Source organism: Megalops cyprinoides, chromosome 22, assembly GCF_013368585.1.
Source record: "Megalops cyprinoides isolate fMegCyp1 chromosome 22, fMegCyp1.pri, whole genome shotgun sequence".
Classification (NCBI taxonomy): Eukaryota; Metazoa; Chordata; class Actinopteri; order Elopiformes; family Megalopidae; genus Megalops; species Megalops cyprinoides.
The window spans coordinates 7,762,328-7,790,297 of record NC_050604.1 but is presented as its reverse complement, the minus strand read 5'-3'; the positions used below and the strand labels follow the sequence as shown (position 1 = coordinate 7,790,297).

At 42.4% G+C, this 27,970-nt stretch overlaps 1 protein-coding gene across 2 annotated transcripts in view; it reads left to right on the top strand.

Annotated features, from left to right (window-relative positions):
- The first annotated feature begins 18,036 nt into the window (after positions 1–18,036).
- Positions 18,037–27,970, top strand: part of LOC118769787 (complexin-1-like) — a 33,382-nt gene continuing 23,448 nt past the window's right edge. Inside the window, exons 1-2 of one of the 2 annotated variants that reach the window (XM_036517106.1) lie at positions 18,037–18,254; positions 19,466–19,582. In XM_036517106.1, coding sequence (XP_036372999.1) covers positions 19,552–19,582 — 31 coding nt within the window. In that variant the 5' untranslated portion in view covers positions 18,037–18,254; positions 19,466–19,551. Of the gene's footprint in view, positions 18,453–19,465; positions 19,583–27,970 lie in introns of both variants that reach the window. The other variant, XM_036517105.1, reaches the window with a different exon arrangement.

The window sequence follows — 27,970 nt, the reverse complement described above, 5'->3', positions numbered from 1 at the left end:
ATTTACACATCTATATGTTTGATTGTCTCTTAAATTGGTTTCATTCACTCATGTATTGGTTTTATGTGCTTATGTATTGGTTAGTCATTTACGTTTGTATTGGTTGATAAATGGCAAACCAATATATGAGACACTCAAACCAATAGGTGTGTAAATGACAAACCAATCAATGTGTAAACAACAAACCAACATATGCGTGAATGACAAACCAAACGTAAATCCAGAGCTACTTCTAGCATATCATAAGTATCATACCATAAGTCAGACATAATGGCAATAAATCACATAATATACAATCAAAATAATAATATAGCACATGGCAATGACACATTATCATATTATCATGAATACCAATGCAATATTTTATCTTGATATTGTAAACAGTAAATGGAAAAAAAAAAAACAAGTCACAAGTCTTAAGTTTTAAAACAGACAAAATCTAAGTCCACCACAGAAACGCAGTAAAAGATAGTCAGAGTTACATAGCCCATAGATCCTCAGGGCCTCAGTAAAACACATACAATGATGCCCTGACCAACTCATCGATGTCACTAAACATTTTCTCCCCTCCCACCTGACGAGAGGGTAAAAGCCTGCCACACTGAAAGTGCACATAGCTTTGCATGCCAGCATTGCATGTGTGGCGACCCGTGAAGGTTCGGCCTTGTTTCTGTGACACACCATCCCCGCGCTGGCAGCTGAGAGCTACTTGCCTCGACTCTGTGATGCCGGTGGGTAAATAAATCATATGGGCAGCTCCTCGGGCGCCTCTCCCCCCCCGGCACTCCATTAAAATGCTGATGGCGTCCCCTCAAGACGCAGCCCAAATGACCCAGTGTGTGAGCTCACTCCTTAAGAAGCACTTTGGAGAAGCACACAGGTTAAATGGAGAGAACACATGTGGAGTCATATCCTTGCATGCTGATGTGAGGTTCCTGTGTCTCTGTCACACTCCTCATGACTGTGGGAGGCAGTATGGCAGCGTGGTTAAGGTGCTGTGCTTGTAACCAAAAGGTTGCATGTTTGATTTCCAGGTCAGGCACCTTGCTGTTGTGAGCGAGGGAGAGCACTTAACTTGAATTGTGTTTGTAAATATCTAACTGGACAGTTCAAATGGATATTGTGCAATATCCTAGCTGCTGTGGAGCACGGCATCCACTACGTGATGTAAGGATACCAGTAATAGATTCTGGGTCATACTTAATTTGATTATTAATAATATCCATGATGTCAAACAGAATATATTAACATAATAACGACAGCGTCTAGCATTCTGCCGAAACACCAACTGGAGAAGTCACCGTCATTCAACATGATGTTCCCCAAGCTAAACTGAATTTTAAGTGGTGGTGCTCTCAACACAATTGGTGTAATCTAATCTTAAAGTTTGAGATGATGAATCTTTTCATTGAATTGAGCTGATCACTGGTCACTAAGGAGTACACAAATGGTGGCCACAATTGCGCCACTTGAGGTAAGCAAGTTTGATGGAGGTCTTTTTTTAAATGGTGCTTCGTGCTGCAGGTTTTGCTTTTTTTTTTTTTTTACTTTCTCATGATCCACAGGAGGTAGTTTTTGTTAAGGGCGCCGTTTTTGTGAAAAACATACAACAAAAGGGGTTGCCCACAAACCTACATCAAAATTACATTATCTGATACAGCATTTTCTTATTTTATTTTTTCCTGGTCCATCTATGGCATCTAATTAACGTGGAAGGGTGTGACTGACACGCTCCAGTTCGCAAGCTCATCATCTCATTTTGCTGGTTGTTAAGATTTTAAGCCTGACTGTTTCACTATAATCTATATTTTATGTGGTTATGTTTCCTTAGGGGAATGTATAAGGAGGCTTTTAGTATGAGGCACCTTGTGGCGAATAGTTCAGACTTTACCTTGAACACGCACATATGAAATGCTAACAAACATATGTTTGAGTTTGTGCAAGGTGAATTTGAATTATGCACCACACGGCGCCTCATATTTTAGGGATTACTTCCAGTTGAGCTGAAATATTCATTCCCATGAAGTTGAAGAGATTATTAATACACTTCATTGACCTCTATTCCAATTGTCTTTTAGACAATTTTCTATTCAGAGCGGGGACCGACTCCTATGAGAAGGTCTTGATCACCACTCAGAGAAATTCCTTTCTTAATCAATCTTCAATCTCCCCTCTGTTTGAAAATTAAGCAAAGTGTCCCTTTTCTTCAGCACAATATACACTGTCTAAATCGACTTTCTTTTGTATTGTTTTTATTGATTTCCTTTAATGTTTTTCCCACTCTCTCTTCTCGTTCACTTTGCATGTTATCTATTATTGGGAGTTAGTTTTTCAGATGACGTCATAAATTCGCCACCCGCCTCATTTGCATATTGCGTATTTTCTTTTTAGTGCGTTGTTTATCTTACGTAGCGATCTCTTTTCTAATCATTCAGCATATGGAAAAAAAAAACTTGATTCAAAGAGCAAATGGAATGATTCTTGCAGAGGCGAAGCGAATAACTGACCCTTCTGTGAACCGATGTCCTCTGGCGGCAGCCGCGGGGCTAATGACGAAATTAGCGAGGCGTGAATGAGGGGATTGGATTGCGTTTGCCGGGAGAGGATGCCATTACACCGCGCCACTTCCACAGACATCTGTGCAACTGGCAGCGTCTCCAGGGAGCAGAGGGGAGACGGCAGCATCAAGCGGCCAGAGTTTGGCTTCACACGGGGGAAAGCACACACAAAACCGTATGGTTTGGAGGACATACCAAGAAACATTCGCCATTCGCGGGGGAAACATTCTACTTCTAGTTTCTTCACAGATTTCCGTTCCAGAGAGCACAGGGAATTCTGCAAATACACTGTAAGGTTTCCATTCAAGAGGAGTGGTACTATATGTGTGCAAAGGGGGACTTGTTCCCCACATAAACATGTTAAAAAACAACAACAACAGAAACGTACCAATGCGGCAAACAAGGGATTAATATGCATTTTGTGTAATATTGAGCCAGGAATACTAGAATAGAGAGTATTGCCTGTTGAGAAAATTTCAATTAAGTTTCTAAATCTACATGTTGAGGTTCTCCACTCCCTTTTGTTGAGTTTATCACCTGGCTGTTTAATGCCATCCTGATGCAAATTTACAGAAGTGTGTGCTACAGGTATTTTATAACCCATGTTGGCTAACTCATTGACCAACCCAATGGGATCAGCTCACTTGGTGCTAATTCTAACCCCAATCATCAAGTGAAAATTTTTTAACCTGGTCCAGAGCCAGCACATGGTACAATGAAGTGTATGGACACACAGACCTCCGAAAGACTATATATTTAGCCATTGCACACAACCCTTTAAGAATCTTTATACTTGAAGCCGTATGTTGTGTGTGTGCATACATATGAAGTGGAGTTGCAACATTTTGCTGTTTCAGTGTGCCCAAGCATCCAGCATACTTTCACCTGCTGCTAAATGTGACCCTAGAATTAATTCACATCCCACTTAGGAGCCCTTTCAGCAAAACACCCACAAACTCACTCTCACCTTGATTTATGGTTTTCCTGTGGCAGCTCGACTGCGATAACTGATTATTTCCATGGTAATGCATTGCGACTGGTAACTGGTGTGACTTAATAATAATCAATAGCTCCCAAAAGAGGCACCAGTGAAGGGGAAAGAAAGCCCTGAATGGCAATCAGTAATCGGTTTCCCAGATCACATGGTTACTTCCCAGGGTGCTTTGCTCTGAAGCTCTGTCTTACCGATAAGGCCCAAACAGTCATATCCATTACCACGCCACTGACTCAAGATGACGACTCAGCACTTTTATGATCAATCAGGATTCCTAGCTGTAGGTTTTAATTAAAATGCTTCCATGCATGAATGAGCATGCTGGTCAGATCAATAGGTCTTTTTGGAGGCTGGATAATCACACTTCGGGTGTGATTGTTGCCCATTTGCCTGAACTGGATCTGGGCTCTTAACTGCTAGAACAGTGGTAATATTGTATTGTGGGTGTGAGATAGTCGCTTTCAGTAGCCTTGCTGTTGTACTCTGTGGATCGTGAAACACACAGCAATGGGCATTGCATGAATGTCAAATTCGACAATGAACATAAAGTAATAGCATAATCGGAGCAAAGGTAGTTCCATAACTCTGAGTTGCTAGGCATCAATGACAGACATCAATGTCTACTGTTCCAGTTACCTGGAGCCAAATGCTCACACCCTCCACGCTTATCTGTTTACTTACCCAGTCGTACGTGAGGAACACGGAGGCTGTGCTGTGGTTACGACATCCACCTCCACCCTCAGCCTCCTGCTGCCTTTACTGTACCTGACGGGACCATGGTAGCTACTTCCGCTCAGCCTCCAACCGGCTTCCAGTCAAGCATGTCGGGTGTCAGTGCATATCCTGTTTGGTGGGGGGAAACCTGGCAGAAAGGAACAAAGAAGCATGGCTGAAGATTTCCATATACATGTTGACATGCACACAGACACCAAAGCTCTCAATGAGCTTAAGCGCTCATTCTGAAGTCGCTACAGTTTTGACACCTTCAGTCGTTCAATCGCTCAAAAACAGTTTTACATGCCTCCTTCCCTAGTTTCCTTCAGTGAGGGTAAAAGATACATCATCAGATATTTAAAACCACTCTATTATTCTGTGGGATTTTTAAAAAATAATATGTTATGAAGCCCCAGAGTCAAACCTGTCCGTAGACCTTTGGATTTGCTGCTTTGCACAAACACAGCTGTAAATGTAACAGTTTTACATTTGTATACCTAAAGAGCATGTTGTTCAAAAAAGTAATTCCACAGAGCTTCTCTGGTCCTTTGTTCCACAGTAGGGCCTGGTTTCAACCCTACTGTGACTGTTCTGTGTTTTCTCCCTATATTTAAAGCAAGTGTTGCGGTATGTTGTTGTGTAGGTAACTAAAAAGTAGTGAGCGAGTAAGTACAACTTACTTAAATGCATCATTCAAAGTTAGTCAAAGTGAGAGGTGGGGAGACTGAACTCCAAAGGGTGAAAGTGGAGGAGAAAATGGAAAAAGCAGCCCTTGTATTTTGCAGGTGGAACACACTTACTATTTCTATAGGCCGAGTTTCTTCCATTGCAGGCAGTACTAATAAGATCAGTGTCAGAGCAATGCAACGTCTGCTGAGACGAAACATGTTTTGAGATCACATCTGAGCAAAAGGGAAGCTGTTGTTCTGACACTAATGTCTCCAGCACTAGAATGCAGCTGGAATCGGCAATAAATTTGTGCTGCCTGCAGAATGGGAGTAATAACTGTCAACATTCCCCCCTACAAACACGGGGAGAAGGGATTTGTGTTTTGTAAAATGAAAAATGAGCATGCTCAGATGATGAAGCCCAGCTTTATTAACACATGGTAAGAGGATTTTGAGTCCTTTTAATGTGTGGGTCCATTTGCTGTACTTTTGGGTCGTGCCCGTCTGCAGCTCTGGTAACGGAATGCTAGCATGGTCTGGCCCCAAGAAAAGTAGACTCCACCGGAGCCCTGTGCCTGATATTCAAAGCCTGCTGATCTCATACAATCATACCACACTGAACATTGTCCTTAATATTAAGTAATGAATTCCATCAAATGTTACATTTTTGTTGTATATTATCCATCACAACCTTTGCGGCCGCTGCAATGAATGTGGTATCATCAAAACTTGTAATGTATTATGTAGCACAAGGCATTCCAAACAGAGAAAGGCTTTTTCCCCTGTTTTTTTTCATTACTCAAATGTAAGGAAAAAACCTATTGCAGTAGGGTTGAAACTGATGCCTAATTTAACACTGCAATGCTAGGGACTTCATAGGGTTGTTTATATTACCCCGGTGCTAACTTTAGAATCATCAGTGTGCAACACCATCAAAACATAGTCATTTTGATGGGCCTTTTCATGCTAGAAACAAGGTCCTGAGAGAGAGAAAGGAAGCTTCAGATAAAACAACCATTCACAACGTTAGATAGGAATACATGCAGTCTAATGGTGAAGAAATACATTGAAAGAGAGACCACCCATTCATTCATCTGCTTTTTTAATGAATTGGTTTGGGTTACTCTTCACCTCACATTCGGAGCTGTTCAGTCCAAAGATTACATGCCATAGTGCAACAGCATGCACTTTATACAATGTAGCATATAATGAAACATAACGGGAGTGATGCTTCCGCACATGCTATGAGTGAGAACCAGCCATCCAGTTTACATACATATCAGCCAACCTGATAATCCTTCTATCACAGAATCATGCATCTCTCTCTTTAGGTGCTACCCGTCATGACAGGGTGATGAAAAATAATGAAGAGCTGCTGAGAAACCGATCAATGCCATCATATTTATATCAGCCAATAAGAAGGTGAAGATCTGATTTCATTTCACTTCATTTGAAATACCTTGAAGGATAAGCATCACTTTTGGATCGTTGCCCCTGCATTGTTATGTTAATATATGAAACAGGAGACTAAATCCAGGGCCTGGTATACAGCCAAATTCAATCTGACCAATTTTATGGGATGGGAAAATTGAAAGTGAGTCTAATGCAAGGAGGACATTTCTGTTAATCACTACTGACATATTAGGGAGTTAATTCCTTTGGTCCTCTTTATTCTGCTTGAAACTCATTCATGTACATGTTAGCTTTCACATGCTTGCTCCCACAGCTGTTTGTATAATTCTCACATGCAGGAAGATGTTGGTAAGAAAGGGGGTTTCTGGATGAAAGTTATTTATACACTTATTATTCAAATGTTGGAATACATGTACACTATCATCACAATGTGAAACAATTTAAAATAGACAATCCAGAATTTAAGGCATACATGTCAAAATACACTGAATTTATGAGGAAATATGTCAATTATGGCCACTTTTTGTATGTAATTATATGCCTCTCTTGTATAATGCATTGTAAAATTGAATATATTGAAAAAATATACACTGCATATACTGTGAAAACAATTACATATACAGTATATCTATATATGTGTGCCACACATTCTGAAATTTCAGCTTTGCGATATATATGCCTTATATTTTGTATTCCATATTCAATATGCATGACTACACATTACTCTTCAGGGCTGCCTTTGAATTAAAAAACTGCTGGACCACCTTCATTTTAGTATAGTTGTGATAATCCCTGAGAAGTACCTTGGAAGAAAGAAAGAAAAAAAGAAAGTATCACAGAAATCACTACCTAAAACAAATGCCTATTCACTACAATTATCTCTGCCAACCTGAAGCCTCAGCTTCTAATAAGAGGTGGTTGTCTCAGATGTTTACGATGTTTAAATTCCAACAAAGGAGAGTGGCACATCTATCTAAGCGCAGTGTATGAATTATGTGCTGAAGTCTGGAACTTGCCTTGGAATCTTTTGTTTGAAGAGATGTATTTATTCACTCTGGAGGGTCAACTGAAAACAAAACTCTTAGGCCGTGACACCTGGGGATACACAGAGGGTAGATTATGCTGAAGATTGTGCAGACAGTCAACTGTAGGGGGATGATTAGATGGCCAGATTGGGAATTCAGCGAAGGTACCAGGATTAACAATAAGCTTTTTCTATGTAGCAAATGTCATAGTATACTGTATTTAATGAGCGCAGCAAGTCAGAACCTTGGGTTAGCTTCTCTCGCAAGAGATGGAACCTCTGACATAACAGTGTCCCCAATACTGCTCTGGGAGTTTATTTGCCCAGAAGGACCACTACTAGCCCACCAAGAAACAATCTTGTTTTCCTGGTAGCTTTCCCATCCAAGATCTAACAAAGTTCACAGTTACTCACTTTACCCTCACCCATTTGACAGGAGACGGCCACAGGACAGTCTTGTTGCTGAAAGGTTTTTGTATGGATTTCATGTCAGATTGTTGAGGAAGGCAGAATACAAAGCTGCCAGTCTAAGTTAGCTTTATAACTAATAAGAATAACTTGGAGGAGAATTGCATCTCCAGACAGGCCACAGTATTTAAAATGCAAATGTCATAATTTGATACATCAGACATGTCACAGTCACCTCCCTGACTTCTGTCTTTCCCAGGTAGAGCAAGAAGTGTTGGACGAATCTGTCCAAGGGATATCCAAATCTGTCATGTTTTGACGGCAAGTTGAAAGAACATTAGTTTTCAGGAGCAAAATAATGAGCTTTCCAGATCAGGACACAATGTTCTCATACATACTTCGCTTGCAAATGTTTTTTTCCTCTCTGAGTATGAGATATCTCTGTGGGAAGGAGCCTGGCCTAACAATTGACCCAAACTGAATAAAACCAATTGTATAATAAATGTTAATTATGAAACAAACATGGACTTGACTTTCTTGAAAAGCTTTTTTTCATCAAAAACTGAATTCTTTTATTAATTAAACCTGATTTCCATAATGATTTCTTTTGCTCATGGTGTTTTGGTTAACCCTAGTCAAAATGACCAAAGATCGAACCACAATGCCTTTTGTCCCTGGTGTTGAGTGTTTTACTGTAAAAATGTCATGAGTTACACAGCCAATGCAAACAAAATAATTAAATACATATATATGTATTATAAATTATAATTTTTCACTGAAAGCTAAGAGGGAGTGCTTCATGGTTAGACTGAATCTAGGTCCATCTGCCAAAAAGCACTAACCATTGTGTGTTAACTCAGATTAGCCAAGAGTGCACTCAGAAATGTGAAAGCATGCAGTGCGATATCTGTTTCCTCTTTAAACTGGTAGCGTGGCTGAAACAGAGCATACTGCTGTCTCCGTGTGCGGTGACAGATTTTGATCTTAAAAAGCCATTTTTTTCTCAGCGGCCAAAAGCTGACAGGAGTCACGGACTGCAGCTCCCATCAATAAAACCGCAAGCTAAGAATTTCAGTGCGTTTAGTCAGCCAGCTCCCATGATGGCAGCGCTAACGTGTTGCGACACAAGCTCTCTTCCTCCAGGCACTTACTGAGAGCAAGCGAGGCTCTCTCTTCCTCACACCTGCATAACACTCTCATCATATTTCAAATTGGTGAAATCAGCTGAACAGTCAATTCCCACTCAGCGCAATTATGCAGGCTCTCTGCTTTTATTTGGGGAAAATACAACTAAATTTGGATTATTCATTTTTTAAATGTCTTTTGGCGATGCTTTTCACATTTGGAGACTATGAGGCTGAGTGTGTACAGTAAACCTGTGATCCCTTCTCTGAGCTTTTCTGCACGATTTTTTTCACCCAAATGCAAAGCAAGCCAATGTGCACGTGACCGTGAACCATCAACACCCTAATAGCTGAGTTGGTACCATGCCAGTGGCATCCTCATTTCCTGCCAGAGACAAAGTCTTGATGGCTTTGGCGTCTCTTCTGTTATACTCAGTATAAACACGGGTTATCCAATGTGTATCGTATCGCTAATGGGGTAGCTCCCAGTCACTCAGTTACAAAACACAGACTGGCTTCCAGGGTACTTTTGATTGTGTATAGATGGCTTATGTTCAGCTTGGGAGACTCTGGCACAGTGGAAAAAAATAAATGAAAAGATAAACCTAAAATGGCAAATTACAGTGTTGGCAAAGTCACAAGTCTGGATAGTTGTGCCAGCCTCACTTAAAACCCCTCGACAGTGTTAACTGAAATTCTGTCAACAGATACAGATGATCAAGAGGCTGTACATGTCTGATGTAACCTTCTATGTTTTCAGGGTTACCCACAAAATTACTGATGGTAGATGGTATTCAATCACCTTCCAAGCGAGGCTGTTTCAAATGTAGACACATGCATTCCTTGAAGAAGGATCACAGACAAGACAAATGATGCTTCCGCCTGCTGGTTTAAATTTGTTTCTAGGTAATATTTTTCATAATATGGGTTTCTTTCTGTTTACCAAAAATGAGAAATAAACTGGAATTGCTCAGGCTTGGACTTCTTTGTTTGTCTTTTTTGCCCTCAAGTGCCTCTAGTGGTAGTACCTTGTTATTACTGTATTAATGAATAAATGAGTGAAGGACAGTGTTCTACCTTTCACACCACACACTGTTTGTAATCAGTGATTAATGATTAATAACCAGATTTGAGGGTGGTGTAGTTAGTGATACCGTATGGCTACATACATGGATTTAGCCTCTTAGGGTAACCTTGAACTGAGTCTCTTATTCCAAATTGCAACCAGATATGATGACCAAGTCATAGCTGTGGTGAAAGTACACATGGTATACCGTATGTTGTAAACCATACACCACTTGGAAGCACAATGTGGTCAAAGGAGGGTTTATTATATTTATGATTTTCCCCTTTATATTATGATATAATTATTATTCCACTCTATATTATGAATGTCTCCCCTTAAAAGGGACCTGTTGTACTATAGCATCCCATCTGTGGGGAAAACCCAGGGAAAGTCATTAGCTGGACTTATGGCACCATTTGTACTTCTGATGTGTCATGCGTGCCAAGTCTGCCACTCTGTAAGACCAACTTATCCCTGGATTCATTTTTATTTTCTCTCCAGACAATCTCATAGATGGTTGCAAGCTCCTTTCAGACATGAGTGTTAAATAATACATGAAGGCAAGCTAAAGATGTTTTCAGGGAACACTTCTGTTTGCTGTTAGGGTAGTCAAAAGAATGTCCATGTCACAAATTTCTGTTTTAAAATGGCAGATAGAATGGAACTGTGGAAGCTTGTCTTCCCCTGCAGCCACACTCAGACTTTTCTGACATTTTGTAGCGGTTACAGAGGGGAGAAGAGTTTACAGATTTACACAATGGGAGCACTCCATGCGGCCACGGCCTCTCTCTGACCGCACCTTGCAATGCCAATGAGACAGTGAAGGACAGTGTCGACCAAAGTCAACCACAGGGGAATACAGATCAGACTGTCATCTTTTCCCCTTCCCCTCTCTCTCTCTCTCTCTCTCTCTCTCTCTCTCTCTCTCTCACCGCAGTGCTGAACCGCAGAACTGCAATAACACACACACAGACTCGCGTCCACATGCTGTCAAAAATATACCACCAACATTTGGCACAATCCTGCTGAAAATTTCTCACACCAAAATATTTCTTTAAGAGGTTTGCATTCTCACACAGAAAAGCACTGGTGCAGAATATTGTGAAGGGCCTGGCTGTGCTCTGTGATTCTGCAGAATCTATTTGCATATGCAGGGAGATCGGGGATAGCTGTGTCTGAACAAGACCTCCTGTGGTACATCTCTGCTCACCTTTTGTATTGGCAGACATTTCATTTATTTTAGAAAATTAAATGTATGTATTGTATTTTGTCACAGTTCAGGATGGTCTGTCCTTAAATATGAGAGATTTAAGTATTTGTTTTTTTTTTCCCCCACATTTATGCAACATTTTTTGTTCATTTTGGTGACTGGCTACACTTGTGATGTTGTGTAAAGAGCTAGAAAATGTGACACTGTGACTATATGCATTGCTCAGAATGAAGTGCACTGCACTGACATAAAAAAAGGGCTTCTCCACAGTTCGGCTCCCTTGGTGAAAACTTTGCAGCGCAGCAGCCCTGCTGACCTTGAGGATTCCTTGTTAGTTTTATTTCCCTTCTTTCTAGGGGTTTTGTGAAGTGTCACAGCACCGCCTCTGGTGTACGCTCCACCCTAACTCCCTAACGGCCAATACGGCTTCCTGGGTGGGGTTGAGGAGTGAGCATGTGAAGAGACATTTTGGGATGTTTTGGACCTTTTTTTTACACTCATTAGCTCCTGTGAAGTTTCAAAGTGTACACCTCTGGCTTAAGCCTCGCAGATCCTGCTCTTAACAGTCTGTCGCCATGTCAGGCCAGACAGAAGGTGAGAGAATTGGGCTGTGCTGTTCTCCTCAGAGAGACGTACGCCGTCCCTCTAAAGGTCAGGTGTCTGGACCTGAATCCTATGCGAGCTGAAAAAGTTACCTTTCAAAGTGCATCTGACTGGCCCCGAATGCCCTGTCCTGTCCGGTTTTGTGCTACTTTGTTTTCACTTTATTGGAGTATGCATTCATAGCTGTGAGGCTTGTGCAAACTGCTGTATGTCTCAGATAACCAATGCAAAAAGATACTAATTACTCACCTTTATTTTACATTTCCTACGACACACAGAAGAACCACTGCTTGAATTCTTCTCCGAACAGCACTGTCTTTCTCTTTGGAGAAATAATTTTGCATTATGAATGTAACAGGGAAATAACCTCTTTTTAGCAGTGTGCAGTCGGGGCAGTAGTGTGGCCTAGTGGTAAGTAGTAGGGCTCTTAATTGAAAAGTTGCGGGTTTGATTCCCTGCTGGGGCACTGCTGTTGTGCCCTTGAGCAAGGTACTTAACCCATAATTTGCCTCAGTAAATATCCAGCTGTATGAATGGATAAAATTGTAACCTATGTAAGTTGCTGTGGATAAGACTGTCTGGTAAATGACAATAATACAATGTTTTTTTCAGCTTCTGGGCTATACCTCATAAGAAGGATCATCTTAACCACTCTCTCTTCACTTTTGTTGGCCAGCATTCTCTCCACCCCTTAAAAAGCAGGCGGAACAATCCGACAATTAGATAGCTGTCTTGAAACTTCTGATGCATGCTTGATGTATACTCAGCTTTGTATGAGAAGTATTGGAGGAAGCATTTATCAAATTATACGATGTTAGAGTATGCATTGTGCTATCATTAAATATGTGGTGCAAACATCTTTCATTCATGTCGCACTTTGTTTTAGCACACAATGCCTCATAATAGATGCATCCCACTCTCAATTTGTGCGTGCTGCCAGTGGAACTCCCATGAGCCTCGATGAAAAAGCTTAGTCACTGCCAGTGCATCTTTTATTAATCAGCTGACTGGATAAAAACAGTTTTTTACATTCCACTCCTTAACCCCCACTACCCCATATGGAGAGCTCCATCTCTTTGTCTTGGCCTGCGTCGTAGCTGTTTTTCAGCTAGGTTGCAAGATCTTTTGCTCATTTGATGTACAGTAGCTCTATATGTAATTGTCATTCGAACAGTAAACATTTTGTTTGCCATTTTTTATGGGTGGAAGAAATTTAATTTAGCATCAGACATTAGGGAGCTGAATCAAAAAAGAAAAAAAAAATCTACCTGACGGCTGCAAAGGGAGTAGAGTCTTTGGAGCTGGCAGTGGATTGGGTCACACTGTTCTTTTTCTGGATCTAGTTTTTTTTCTGGATGCTGCTGTATGATTTGTGGTAAAACTAAAGTTCCTTCTGTCTGGCCCCAGAGATTTGATGTTGATCACTGGAGGCCCCAGAAAGGAAGATTTATGAGACGGCTACCTGCCTAAACCTGTGACCAATCTAAGGTGCGTCTGTACCTTGGCTTCATCCAGATTACTTTCACTTTGTCACTCGCGAATGCTCCCTCTGATTAAAACTGCATTGGATGCGGATATGAAGCTGTTGTGCTGTAACTGACGGACTAACCTTCACACTCGAGTTGCTTGGTCGTGTTTGAGAGAGTTGTTTTTTGTTTTTGTGTATGTGTGTTGTCCACGCTCTTTCTTACTGTGGAGAATTATGACTATGAATTATGTATTATTTTGCTTTAGTGTCTGTGTGACATGCCTTCTCATTAAAAACCTTGTATAATGGTGGGGCTCAAAACACCTTCCACATGTGCTGTGTCATACATTTGGTTATGAGGAATTATGCCAATGAGCAAATATACAGGCACCATATTCAACAGATCATTGGCACATGAAAAAATCCCTCTCATATATTTCCTCAGAGTAATATTTCTTAAAAATGAGTTTGCTCTATCACTGCTTCTTTGATGTATGTGTTTTTATGGTTGTGCGCCAGGAAAAAATGTCTTAAAATGTCTTATAAAATGCAACATGTTGTAAAGTGATCAAAACATTGGTGATGATTAAGATGATTGCATATCTGGGACATATATCAAACAATGCGGTCCTCAATTTATGATACTTTGACTTCCATCAGTACTTCACGGTTCAAATGTAGTGAAATAAGCAGCAGTCATGAATTTCATCATTCAGAGTGTGTCTAGGCCCTGACTGATGGAGAAACATGGTGAGACAGTGTGAAAGCTGTGGGTCATCTGGTCACACCCCCATTAGGAGTGTCAAGCCTTCACAGCCAATGACATGTCCATGTTGTGAAGCAATGCAAATGAGTACATCACCGTGTAACATTCACATGCAACTGTTAACTCACTTCAGCATTTGCTGCTTTGTTATCGTTAGCACAAAGGGTCCTCCATACAAATACAGCTAGCAAAAATCACTGACAAAACAGTGGATTGTATTGCCTGCTTGTAGAACTACAGATACAGAACTACGAGGGTTACCATCAGGTGCGGTCTTCCTGAAATATTAATGCAGGTTGCTTTTCCATTTCCTTTGTTGGCTTACATAGGTGATTCCATAAACACAATGCAAAACAGAGATCCCATTATATTGCCAGGAACTAACGACACTGTCCATCTACATGAAAATAACGAATAAAAATATTAAATGAGCCAGGCAAATGAACCCAGGCAATTGCCAGTTGGAGCACAGGCTTAATGGAGGGAAATGAGGATTGGAGTTACATTGTAAAGCTGTGATGAAAGGAGCAGAGGAGTCTCAGAGAGTCTTGAGGTGAAACGGATTTTCAAACAGGATAGGGAGTCCCTCGCAACACAGAACCGGTTGTAAATGGCACTTGCTGCATAGCCACACTGCAACCCTGACGGCTCACCACTCACGGACAACTGGGGACACTGAGGTGGCCTTTAAGCCGCCCTGCCTGCACAGCACAACAAGAATGAGTCTGAACATATGTGACTTATTATAGCACACTTAATGCTGTACTATATGAGCTGCATTTAGGCATTAGTACATTATTGGTGATGGTCTGAATGAGCCAATTTCCCATTTTCTTTTTCAACAGTGGATGCATTTTCCTCTCGATTACCTCACTCTGCCCCTCAACAGAAAAGCTCTGTTCCACTCTTGATTTTGTGTGCTGCAACCCAAACCTCCCTGAGGGAGAGAGACCGCGCCCCAAACACTCCAGATCCAATTATAATCTCACCGCTGGAAGGAATGTTGCATTTAACAACTAACTGATGAGTTGTGGACATAGCAAGCACTGACCAATGGCTCAACACACTGTGCAATCTCTCAGCGGATTGGCTGAGGAGCAGGAATGGAACGGGCTGTGGATAAAGGCAGGATAAAGTGAGAAGGCCAGCTTTTCACATTTACATTGCCACTGAGCTGATGCTTTTATTTGGAAAAATGTACAAAGCAAGAGTGCATCTACTAAAGTCACAGAAGCAGTGGTATATACAGACTACTGCAGGTAACGTCTGAACAGGTGTCAATACATCACACAGTGGTGAGAGTGTGCTGTCATAGCTACAATAAATTAACTGCAATGCCACAATCCCTACGGTAACACAAAAACTCACATGTAAGGGGAAGATCTGAGTTCTGATTGGATTAGGGAGGCAAGACACAGCCTGAAGAGGCGGGTCTCGGGTCTGTGAGGGAAGGTGGTGGCCCATTTAGCTTTGGGGGTGTCAGACGGTGCATTTGGCTCGGGGGCATCAGAGGGTAATTGGGCTCCATAGTCGGGGTGTCTGGCCTCCTCATCCCTCCTCCTTGTCCCCGACCTTCGCCTCTGAGTCACCAGCTGTCGCCAGAACGCAGCTGGCTTTGCCTTCGCACCTTTCGAGACGCGCCCGCCAGCCAAACAGCACTTAATTTCCTGAGGTGGACTCCCTTCTTAACACCCGTTAACTCTAAAATTGATCTTGTGCTCTACGATGTGCCCCGACTCCTCTAACCACGCCAGCGGTCACTCCTAAGGAAGCCAATTCATCTAAAGGCTTATTAGCCCCCCCCAAATGGTTTCTCATTGATGGCATGGCAGAGTTGTGTGACAGCACTGAGTATGACCATGTGTTGTGTTCAGTTGCAACTTGACCGTTGTGGATATGACCTTCCACTGACAGTCCAATGCATCACGTTGGAAAACTTGCTTGAGGCAGGCCAGGGTTTAGTCTCGGGGCGGCGGTGTTTGGGGGTGTTCAGAGGTTGGACATCAAAGGAAGGAGAAAGCAAACAGATGCACTCCTTTGCTTGTGAATGATGGAGCAGATCAGTCCAGGGACTGGGTGTAGCTACGGCCTGAATACTGAAACTCAGATCCCCGAGGTGAGAACGCAGGTGACTCTGGTGATTACATTGAAACAAGGAGGAGCTATAAACACAGAATCATTAATTAAATCTCAATGATAATAGGATCTTTAATGCATCTCACACTAACCTAAAAAGCAGGTAGGTCTAGTTTCGAGCTGCATATTACTGCTGTTGAATCCCTAGCTTTCATAATTCAACCCTTAGCCTGTCTTTACCTGTCCATATATATTATTACATACTGGATGAAACTTTCTTGTAGATGATTTTCAGAATGTATCAGATTATTCAGAATTAGAAATCAGGCGGTGAGAAATTTTGATTTTTGATATTTTTGATATGCCTGCACCCAAAGCCACCTCTGTTATTACTGGACTTAGGTCAGGTTTTGTGCATTAACTTTTAAGTAATGTTGGGAGAAGGGATCACTTCAAATCAGAAAAGCTACAGTATAATTGCAAGTACACACTCTTCACTATGTGACTCTTGTATGTGGTACCATAGCACTGTATTCAGTTCACAGTGGACTTTGTCTTACTTTTCATGACAATGAATCAATGACACTGCTTCAATTGGTTTTGGCTTTCAAATATTGCCTATGCAGCAACAGCAAAAACTAGGCATTTTCTCACTGCAGTCATGAACCAGTAAAATGACATACTGCCATATGTTGCGCGTATAGTGTAGAACAGACAGCAGTATAAAATGGCGGATGAGTGAGAGAGAGGGGGGAGAGAGATTGATTACACTGGTACACTGATTACAGTACAAGAACCTATGATTGTATCATCGATCACGTGACGGCAAACACTGAAGGGGAAATATATACGTGGCGCTGAGTAGACAGCCAACACGGAAAACGCATCCAGGTTCAGAAGTCATTTGTATTCCTCCGGGAATAATTTATTTCCTAGTTTAAATTGTATGGTTCCATTATGACCAGCTGCAAGACGAATGGCCATATAGGAAACGTCTGACTTCACATAATGGTCTCAAGAATAAATCGAATAATTGGCAATTATCGTTCTTGATTTCATGTTTTAGATGGATTATTTTATTTACTTATATTGTGGGTGTACTAAACAAAAACAGTTTAACCCCTCCGTCCCTTTTATGCAAAATGACAGCGTCTCCTGCGCTGTTTTTGTAATAACCTTGGAAATCACCTGTGGGCAAGGTGAGAGTCCCGCATTTACGCAATTAACGCAGTTACATTTACACAGTGCTGTGTGTGGTCACTCTTTGCCGCTCCACTCTTCAACGATACGAATAAGATAAATAGTACAGTTAATTTTGCACAGGCAAAAAAGAAGCATTTAGGCACTACCCGTAGTGTGATCGGCACGGTTTCTGGCAGCCGTGAAATACACACGCATGGAATCAGTAACGTGACTCTGCTGCATTGCCCCTGCGGTATGAAAGTGGGTGTTTTGCTTCTGTACATTATGTTCAAACCGATGCCACCCCCATCTAACCAGTTCGCCGCTCACGTTGTAGGAGAGAGGGGTGTGCTGTCTCCGAGCAGAGCTTTTTCCCAAAATGTTCGCTGAGTAAGTGGAATACTGTATTTTCGCAATTTCCCCCCCAAATTACCGCATTTCGATCTAATCTGTCAGGATTCATCTTTGGTCGGTGGTTGATCGTGGAATAGGAACGGTAGTTAACAGCCGCTTGAAATGCCCCTGGGGCGTAAAGAGGTGTGACGAAAAGATGCCAGCTGGGTGAATGGTTGTTACTGACTAACACACGTCTCGCAACTCACTAGTTTATAAGCCCACCTTTGAAGCTTTGAAATTAACCCATCGTAACGTAAGAAGGGGGTGAACGTGCGGCTGTAGGCTACCACACGAAACGCGTGTACACAAAAATCATCGACCCGTTTCAAAATGAGAGGAAAAAGGACGTATATAGGTCAGAATTAGTTGGAGAAAATCAAGAAAGCGTTACACAGGGTAGGCAGACAGGTCGCAAAACGTAGTGACACGTTTGCATGGGCGTAGCAACCTAAAAGAGACAGTTCCAATTGCGAGAAAGGGGGAGGGTACACAGCCAACGAGCGGCATTAATAATTGATTGCGCTTTTTTTTCCTCGGGTGTCAGGACGTGGGACGCTCCAGAAGGTAGAACTCCGTGCAATTCAGTGAGTTCCTACAGCACGACCAGCTGCAGTTCCCCACACAAACGCTCGTGCAGTCACCGTGCAGGAAGACGCTCTTTAGCCTGGAAATATAGGGATGCGCGAGGCTAGCAGCTGAACATACCCGCCTAACATTGCGAGTAAACTTCCTTTCGGAGCGGGTTAGATCGTCCTGTTAACAGACGCAAGTCGCCGGGAAAGGTAATTTTATTACGATTACTCTGTGAAAACGCTTGCTGTGGGTTTGCCCGTTTGCGGGACGAGGTAGGAGCTCTCTCCCTGGCGATGGTGCTGAAATCGCGCAGCGTACGGAGAAGGAAGTGAAACCGCTCTTTCTTTGTTGAACAGGGGTTCAGCTAAGGTAATGGTAATGTGCTAAAATACCGAAAAAATAATGCATATTAATACCTGAAATCTAACCGCATCGATTAGGCTACATGAAAAACTCCAGGTTTCGAACACGAATAATTGAGACCGCAGTACTCACGCGGAGCATCTAGGATTTAGGAAACATCGTTTAACTAGACGATAGAAAGTTTGCATATTGGAAGCAGATAACTGGGCTCCGGAAGTTAATCATTTGTTTTTCCATGGGGAAATGCAGTAAACAACGAACAACTTGAGGTCTTACACAAAATGACGCCTCCAAATCAATTGTTACCTGCTGTATATAGTTTGGATAAATGGCGCTAAATGTAGTTCTATTTTTCAGTGACAGTTAAGATGTGGGACCCATGCGTGTTAATGAACTGCTGTAACCGTATGGTAGCCTATGCATAGTGCCATTACTTTGTGTGGATTCGTTCCCCGTTAATATGAGAATTACACAACTGCAATGTAACGTGAAAGTTAAACTTGAGTTTGGCAGTCTTTCCTTTCACTGCTAAATGTACCATTTAAAAAGCATTTCACGATACGTGACGTCTTGTACAGTATGTCTTATAGGTTGACCTTTTATGTCCTTCAAGTTGCCACTGGGGTATTAGTAACACCGTGGGATGCATGGTAGTGCGAACTACACAAGTTGAAGTTAAAAGCGAATTAATTCCAGATTCAAGAAAAATCACCTTCCCCGTATCCAAGTACGACAGCAACGGGGAAAATTAACACGTACAGAAACACTATTTGACATGTATTGTTCGAAAAAGTGAAGGATTTGTTCCCCGCTATGTGTAGTGTCACTGAATTTATCTGTTTGTTGTGATTTTTTATAGATCTGGCAACCCAGGGACTGCTTCATCAGCCCGATCTGAATGTAATATCGCGAAGCTAAGGAAGGCAGGAATAAAAAGCCATCGCCATGAATTTTGTAATGAAGCAAGCGTTGGGAGGTAAGTTGCTGAATGGAATTTGTGCTTTATTGAGGACTGGAGGGTGAGAGCAGAGACACACAAACGGATATTCAAAACGGGTCCGACCAGCTGCCGCGGTATAAGGATATCCTGTAACCTGTCCTTCAAAATGTAAGACGGTGCGTTTACTTTCTTAGGCTGTTGTAACATGCGGACGAACTGCTGCTGTTCTATCGCGTCAACTTACTGGATACCTTTAGCTGTGGTGCGCGGACATGGCTTTCCATCGGCATAAACGTGAAATCGTCAATACTGACAGTTCAGAATTACGCTCAATAAAACGATCCACAGTGACGGCTCCAAACTTTCTTGATGTAGAGAGGATACCGATTCCTATTATTCCTATTTATTTTCTGGAATTGACTTTTGCCCCGCTCTGATTTTAAGTGGTGTCAATGTGTCAGCCATCGCACAGAGGTTATGCCGCAGTCTCTACGTAACGGGTCGTCCTCTGTGCCCCGCGCGCATCAGAGCGTAACTGGGGGAATGCGGCACGTGAAGGTTTGCCAAGAGCGCGCGCGTCAGAAGTATGCATTTTACAAGACTGCAAGTGCGAAGCCACCGAAGAAGATGTATATATTAATTTAAAGTGAATTTCTCCTATTTAATATAATCTAGAGGATCCCTTTCTACCCCACCCCCCCGGCAATACATTCGTACAGCTTCCCATCCTATAGACAAACACACATTGCAGTGCACCTCATCAATCAATTAATGATTGTATTATTAGTGATAATATTATACTAAACCCTGTCAGTGTCCATCTTATGAGTGGACAAATTCTTTCTGTGAAGACGTTGTCCCTGAAAATACAGTTCACCATGTGTGATGCATTGTCCTCGTACAACATATTAAGTAATCTGTCTCAAGTATATGTGACAAAAGAGATCAGATTTGACATGTTTTATGGAGAGAGAAGCTCTCTGCACTGGAGATGTGTGCTTGTGTTGTGGTGACCCTGTATAATGTCCACATCACTGCAGACGTGAAGTGGTTGTCTTGGGTGCTTTTCTCTGAAACGGGCCCGTCCTGCTGCCTGCTGTCATCTCCGTCCCGCAGAGCTGGGAGCTGACAGCCGAGCACTCACGACCTGACAGATGCTGATGCAAGGAAAGTGCTGATGGGTGTGGGTGTGTGTGTGTGTGGGAAGGGGGGGGGGGGGGTGTACCGCAAAGAGGCGAAATGGGATCCATTTCGTTAAACAGCCTTCAGATAAGGCGGTTTGTCAGGCCGTTGGGCCGGTTGTGCAGTGGCATCGATACAGAAAATGACTCACGCCCACTGAACTGTGAGGGGAAAAAGGATTTCACCCCTGAGGAAAATCGAGATTCACTCAAGACTCCCCCTCAAGCCTACTCAATTCTTTCTCTGTCCTTGTTTTCTAATTGTGGGTCCAGTAGATACAGGTCCAGGTTTGTGAGGCCAATGAGAACTCTAAACTGCAAACTCCAAATGAAGGTGTCTGGTGAATTAGCTGAAGTGCATGAAAATGATGCATTTGTTTGATTGCTGAGTGTGGAGAGAGGATGATGTCATCCTTGTCTTGGTGTCCAATTGGAGAGAGGATTGTGAGGGAGGGGCGGGAGGCGAGGGCAGGATCTGTGCTATGGTGCTCTGAGCCCTTATGGTTGTGATAAGAATGTTAAATGGGATGGGGGGGGGGGGGAGGGGGGGTTGGTGGTCGGGGGGAGGGGGCGTATTTCCTAGGCCACTAAACTTTGCCCATCACCTTTTCCACAAAATTGGCTTGTGTCATCAAATTCACCACCAAATCAACTCTGCTTGTCTAATCCATTCAGCTAATATCCCATCTTGCTGCAGTGCTTGTAAATAATTGAACATCACACAGTACACAGCAGAGGTGAACTTTGCTTGATAATGTGGTTACTCTCAGACTTGTACAAAGTGATGGATCACAGATGGTATATCAACCCTAAAACCCACATCTGGTACAGGAAGACCCCTATCAGACTCTCACTATTCTGCTAGATGTCATGTTGAATCACCACTAAATTATCAACAAATTATCAACGAATTATCCTACTCCCTCCAGTAATATACACAATCTGCATTAAGGTAAAATAACATGATGGCTTCTACTTGATATAAATCTAAAAGATGAATGCGTGCATGGAAAAGTCAGGGTAGAGCTTTTTCCCCCTGTACGGTTTACTCATGACAATTGCAAATGCACCACATAGGACGTGCCTGAATTCTGTGCAATTCAACAGAGCGTGCAGTCATCCAACATGCAGTTGTAGTGAGTGGACTGTATTCAAACATCGGCTAAGACCTCTTTCCCTCACTCTGAAAAGTCAAGGCGTGTGCCGTGAATCAGAGAACAGGCGCTCGATCACTGCCGGAATCGTCAGAAGGGTCTCTGGGGGCTTGGCTTGATGTAGCCTAGCAACACGATGCCAAACTGAGCAGCGGGGAGAGGTCCCGGCGATGCTCGCCCCCTCTGGCCGCCCTAAAACCAACCTTGCTGCCGCAGGGCTGTGACTGTGTAGGCGGAGAGAGCAGGCGGAGAACCCGGTGACGGAGATCCACAGCGGAAAGCCGCAGCGTCAGCTCTGTGATCTGCCGCCGCCGCCGTGGCTCCGGTCCATTTCACTCCGACGCAAACAAGCAGGACCCAGCGGAAGGAACGTTCCCAGCATGCCCCTTCAGGGGGGCCAGTCGAGGCTCAGTCATGTGTTACTGTACTAGAGACTGAAGTCCTCCGCTAATGAGGCTGGGACAGCACACACACACCACAGATCCAGCAGTTTCTTTTACTTTCTTAAACTAAGAATGTTTAATCGATAGTCTTTTATTATTATGAGAACACTGGTTTAGATAACCCCAGTTTCCTCAAAGATTATAACATTTAAAGTAATTTGTAATGAAAGGTTGATACATTTGATTTACTAACCTATGTAAGTCACTTTGGATAAAAGCGTCTGCCAAATGAATAAATGTAAATGTAAATGTAAATGTACTCAAAATGGGTTTAAGGAAAGTAATGTTAATCATTTGATTTTAACAGAAGCCTTCTAATGAGACGTGTATGTTTAAAGAGAATATTTCTTCCAATTCGCCCTCGTGTTGTCTGTTATAATTGTTGGTTCTGATTCAGGACAGGATATCCAGCTTTTTTGAGATGAAGTCATATTAGATAAAGATAAGAACAGAATAAATAATAAAGAGCAGAACTTGTAACCCAGAGGTTGTACGGTTCGATTCCCAGACAGGGCAATGTTGTTGTAACCTTGGATAAGGTCCTTAACCTGAATTGCATAAGGAAATATCCAGCTTTAGAGAACACAAAAAATTGATAAACATTTGGTAAACAAATGGAATAAGCATCTGCTAAGCAAAGTTAATGTAATTTTGCAGGACCACATCACTGGCTGCTTGTTGGTCTCCTTTGAGTTTCTCCCATACATCACTATAGCTTAATGCATCTTTGTTGCGTAGCTTTTTCACGTGCTTTGTAGGGCTCTGGGAGTGAAAGCGTACCCTGGGGAGTCGGGCCTTGCGCTCCTGCCGCTCATTGATTTCGCCTTTCGTCGCCTTAGAAACAGCTGCTGAGCCTGCACAATTTCGCCCATGTAAGCAGAGGGCACACGTGCAGGTAACCCATGGCAAAGGCATCAAAACCTCTCCCCCGAGGCACACATCAGAGCCAAGCCAGTGACGCAGACGGGGCTATAAGAGCAGGCCTCAGAGCTTGCATCAGAGCACGGCCTCTGTGATGTGCATCTGTTTTTAACAGTGGGGGCGTAACGTACCGCGTGCCGCTTTAGGAATGACACAGCATGTTACAGATCAGGCAGGGGGGCATAGTATCGGGAAAGGGAGATGGGAACTCTCTCTGTCTCACATTCTCTCTCTCTCTCACACACGCGCACACACACACACACACACACAGACACAGACACATACACATGTACATTTACATTTGATCATTTGGTAGACGGTTTTAAGCAGCTTACAAGTGAGGCAGAGTTTAATCACAAGCAAAAAGTCATATAAGAAGTCAACAATATTAGAAGTGCACACACACAAACACACACTCCCCCAGGCATGCACATGCGTAGATATGTACATACGCACACAGACACGCATAAGCTTACATATACACACAGTGTACACACACTGAATGCTCATATGTGTGCACACAAACACAGCAACACACACACACACACACAGCAACACACACACACACACACAGCAACACACACACACACTCAAAAAACAGTACAAGACTATGCAAAACTATGAGAGTATGGAAAGCAACAATTCAGTATACAGTATAGTAAACTGTGAGTACAGTAAACTAAATTTAGCCAACCAAGCATTTTTTTTCCACAAAGGACGGCATTGGAGAACAGCAGAGGATCACTGTAACCCCCACCATCTGTCTCTCTCTCAGGTTTTTTACTCTGGATCTATATAAACTAGATCATCTGTGCTGTGGGGAATGAGTCTTTTCCTTGGTCTCTTCATTCACTCCCTTGTTACGGGAGGGTTTTAAAGTGTATTCTGCAGACTCGTTTCCGGCAGCAGCACTGACATATTGCCTTGGCTTCTCCGTTTAAGGTGACAATTGGCCAGCATGCACAGCTCACTGATGCAGAAGAAATCCATCCGCTCTGTGCTTCTTTCAGTCAAATATGTTTATAAATGTGGGCAAGGATGAATGTGCTTGTAGGCATAAAAACAAAATTCAAATCCATATCAAGAAACGACAAGAAGCCAATATTAACAGTAACAAAAGCATTTTAATAGTGCTCTCTCAGTGGTACCAGGGCCAACAGGCTTTCCAATTAAAACAGCGGACTGCTATTTAGTTGTGCGAGTGGCGTAACCTATTGTTGTTGCAGCGCTGATGTATTGATGTGATATTCTCTGCGGGCCGTTCTGTTGAGGGTCCTCCCGGAGCTCAGGGAGGCAGGTTGGGTAGCTCCGGCGAGTCAATCAGCACACGGAGATGAATAAACGTCCCGCTCTGCTTCAAGTGGCAACCAGGGTGATTAATCAAGAGGAGGAGGAGAGACTGAATACAAATGAAAGGCTGCAGTTATTTGAGTGCACTTAGGGAAACGCGATAACCCCTTAAAGCGTGTTTACCGTCAAGCTGTTTCAGTCCCACCAGAATGTGAAATAAGTAGGGCCTTGACATTGAGCCACGGAGGGTGTGTCTCAGAGGTCCTACTTCTCCCGCAAAGGGGGGTAGAGGCTTTTTTTCATCTTTACTTGTTCGATTTAGCTGATTTATTGTCTTCCGAAGTCTATGTAAAATGGGATTATGATTTTAGCATCGGTGCTGTAATAGTTTTACTGCGTATCTGTGTAACGATTATGTCACTTATTTACATTCTGAACTAGAGATTTGCGCACAACTTGCAATGAAACATGCTCATACAGAGGTTGTTTTTTCAGATTCAAAGATTTTGACCAATAACACGGCTCACCTGTGTAGAGTGACTGTTAAATCTTTCCATGCTTCTCTCAAAAACCCAATTCCCCACCCAAAAAAGCAATTGTTTCGAGCCACTTTCAAGCCACAAGAAGTGTTTGTGCTGGAAGAATTGTTTTTTTTCCTACTCTTCTCGTATCAATTGGGGCGGATATCCGACAATCGACAAGATCGTGCCAGGATCGTTTTCGCACCCAGCAGAGCTCTCTGTGGGCTGGTGCCTTGCTGTAGGAGAATACGTTTTCCCAGAAGCCCCAGGAGAGCTGTGAAAATGCTTAGCCTGAAAATTGTCCCGGTCCCTTATCCATTTTACATCAAGCCCTTGATGGTGGGGAAGCATGAGCGGACGTGTTTGTAGCCTTCCTTAACATCACCCACTGAGAATAGGCCCTGCTGGCCAAAGCTCTACAAACAAGGAAAACAGATAACTAGCCCTTGGTTAATTCATATGGGAAAGGTTTACTTAATAATTACAGAAAATATCACAATAAATTTTATTTACATGTTAACAGGTATTAATATCAACAGGTGGCCCCTTTTCATGTGATTAGGTGTAATGTGGCAGTTCCACCTATGAGTCTTTCATCCTGTCAATGGTGTCAACAGTCTGTCTTGTTAGGTCAAAAATAATTACCCTAATCCAATATTAGAAATGTTTAATGTGAAACACGCAAAGGAAACTCTTACATAAACATAATTAAAAGTAACAGAACAACCAACAAAATGAAATCAGCTGCACATTTTCAGAACCACTTTCAACTTAAAGGCAAGATCTCTGCCTCCCATATTTCTGGCTCAATGGCTGCAACTTATACTGTGTAGACATACATTTTTAAAAGTTTGATACTTCAAACTTATAATATCAATACCTGATTCCACATAAGCCTTCGTCTCCAGACTTGTAGGGAAATAAGTGCAGAGAAGACGTTAGTAGACTACTCATGAAAAAAAATCATTGTTGTGGCAGCTTTATGGTAGATACGGGTGAAGATTATTTAATTGCAAAAACAAAACACACAAATCTACATTCTATGAATGAATTGGCATTTCCCTTAAAACTACATTCAGTCTTTTAGATTAAATAGTAAAATATGCATTCACTGATCTCTGGGAATGAAGCAGTCTCTCGTAATTACTGAACTGCAATCAACCGAGCCGCATAAACAGCCCTCTCAGATTCATTTTTTTTCTTCGCCACGTGCTGCATTCAGATCTCTGGTTTGAAAGATGCAGAGTGACTCATGGTCTCTCAGGGTAGTGCAAGCATCTACTGTGACACTATGACAAATGGTCCTGTAAGATCCATGCTTCAGGTGGTGCTTGCATAACGACTTGCATAGTTGACAGTTTTTAACATATCATCCATCTATACAGCTGGGTAGTTATTGAGGCAAGTCCAGTAGGGGGTACAACAATAGCCCATGTGCGAATTGAACAGACACCCTAAAAGCCCTGCTCCATTATTTCACTGCCTGTGTGCATGAGTGTGTGTGCGTGTGTATACCCTGCCATGCCAGGTGAAAAACCTGGCTCATGAGGTCCCCTGTCCACTGCCATTAAGTGTAAACCACAGTTTGAATAGAGGGTGACCATAATTCTGTCGGATGTGATACATAAAGGTGAGAAATTAAATGGAGTGACATAGTGCTTGTCAGGGATTGTCCATAGTCCTTTTCACACTCTATTCCTTGCCAATTTAAATGTGTATCCCAGTGGTTTAAAAACCATTGTCACCTCTTCTTAACCTTACAAAATGATGCCTGTTCTTGAGGGTGTCTTTTCTCTTTGCTTTGGTGGTTTTGCCCAATTTAAATCTGCTTGACATTTTACTAATCTGACTGCGCTATCATTGAAAGTTCCCCCGCTTTAGCCCTCTGAGCGAGTCTAATGCCAAGTAGCACTTCAGATGATGGGAGCTTCAATGCTGGGGAAATGCTGGACAAATATGGACCCGGGCATCTATGGAGTGGTGGGATTAATTAGGACCTTACTATACATGTTTTGGCAGGGATTGCATGGGGTTAAAGGCTACTTTTATTGGAATATTATGATTGTCACACATTTGCATTCAAATTTTCAGCGTTCTTTCTCAGAGTCTGTTCTTACCATCAACTGTGTCTAGGCAGCTACACAGAACCAAATTACTTTTTTTGTGATGAGAAAAGCAATAAATAAAAATAATAAGCAAATGTTGCTTCTTTTAAATCTTGCAGAGGGATTTAAGAGCAGGTCAGGAAATGTTTTTTATTAGTACTTTCTTAACACTTCTTAACACATGTTACAAGCATCCGCACTGCATGTCATTATCCAACATCCTTATTTCTCTCTCAGTCCAGAGATAAGCATGCAGGACTTTGCTTAGAAATACTACTAAGAAGCCTCCTTGGTTTTATTTTAATTTAAGGCACATTGAAGCTTACACAGGTAATTCAAAGAAACTCCAAGAAATGTAATGTCACAAAGCCTGTGTTGGGGACAAGCTCTGCTTGTAGTACTGGCTGTACTGTCACCTTGTTAGGAAGCCAATGTAGAGCTGGATTCAACCAGCATTTGTCCTTAAATTTTGTTAAACAGAGATGTTTGTTTTATTATAAGTCTGTTTGGAGACTTCAGCCAGGACCAAAATGGATCAAATAAATTGTGTTTGTATTGAAAAACAACATTTGTATTAACTTACGTAAAGGACAGCTGTTGGCTAGAATTTGGGCCATGGTCAAATGTTAGTCATACCGTTAGCAGTCAGAGTGGACATTGCTGCTGTGCTTCGAAGAGGTCCACGACATGCCCCATTTCTCTATGTTTAGAAAGAGACCGTGTCATTAGCTGGTGCTTTTAGTCCTTTGGGGAAAGGCCATGTTTGTGAGTGCAGACCTCCCTTGACTGCATTCCCATAAGGCCGAGGC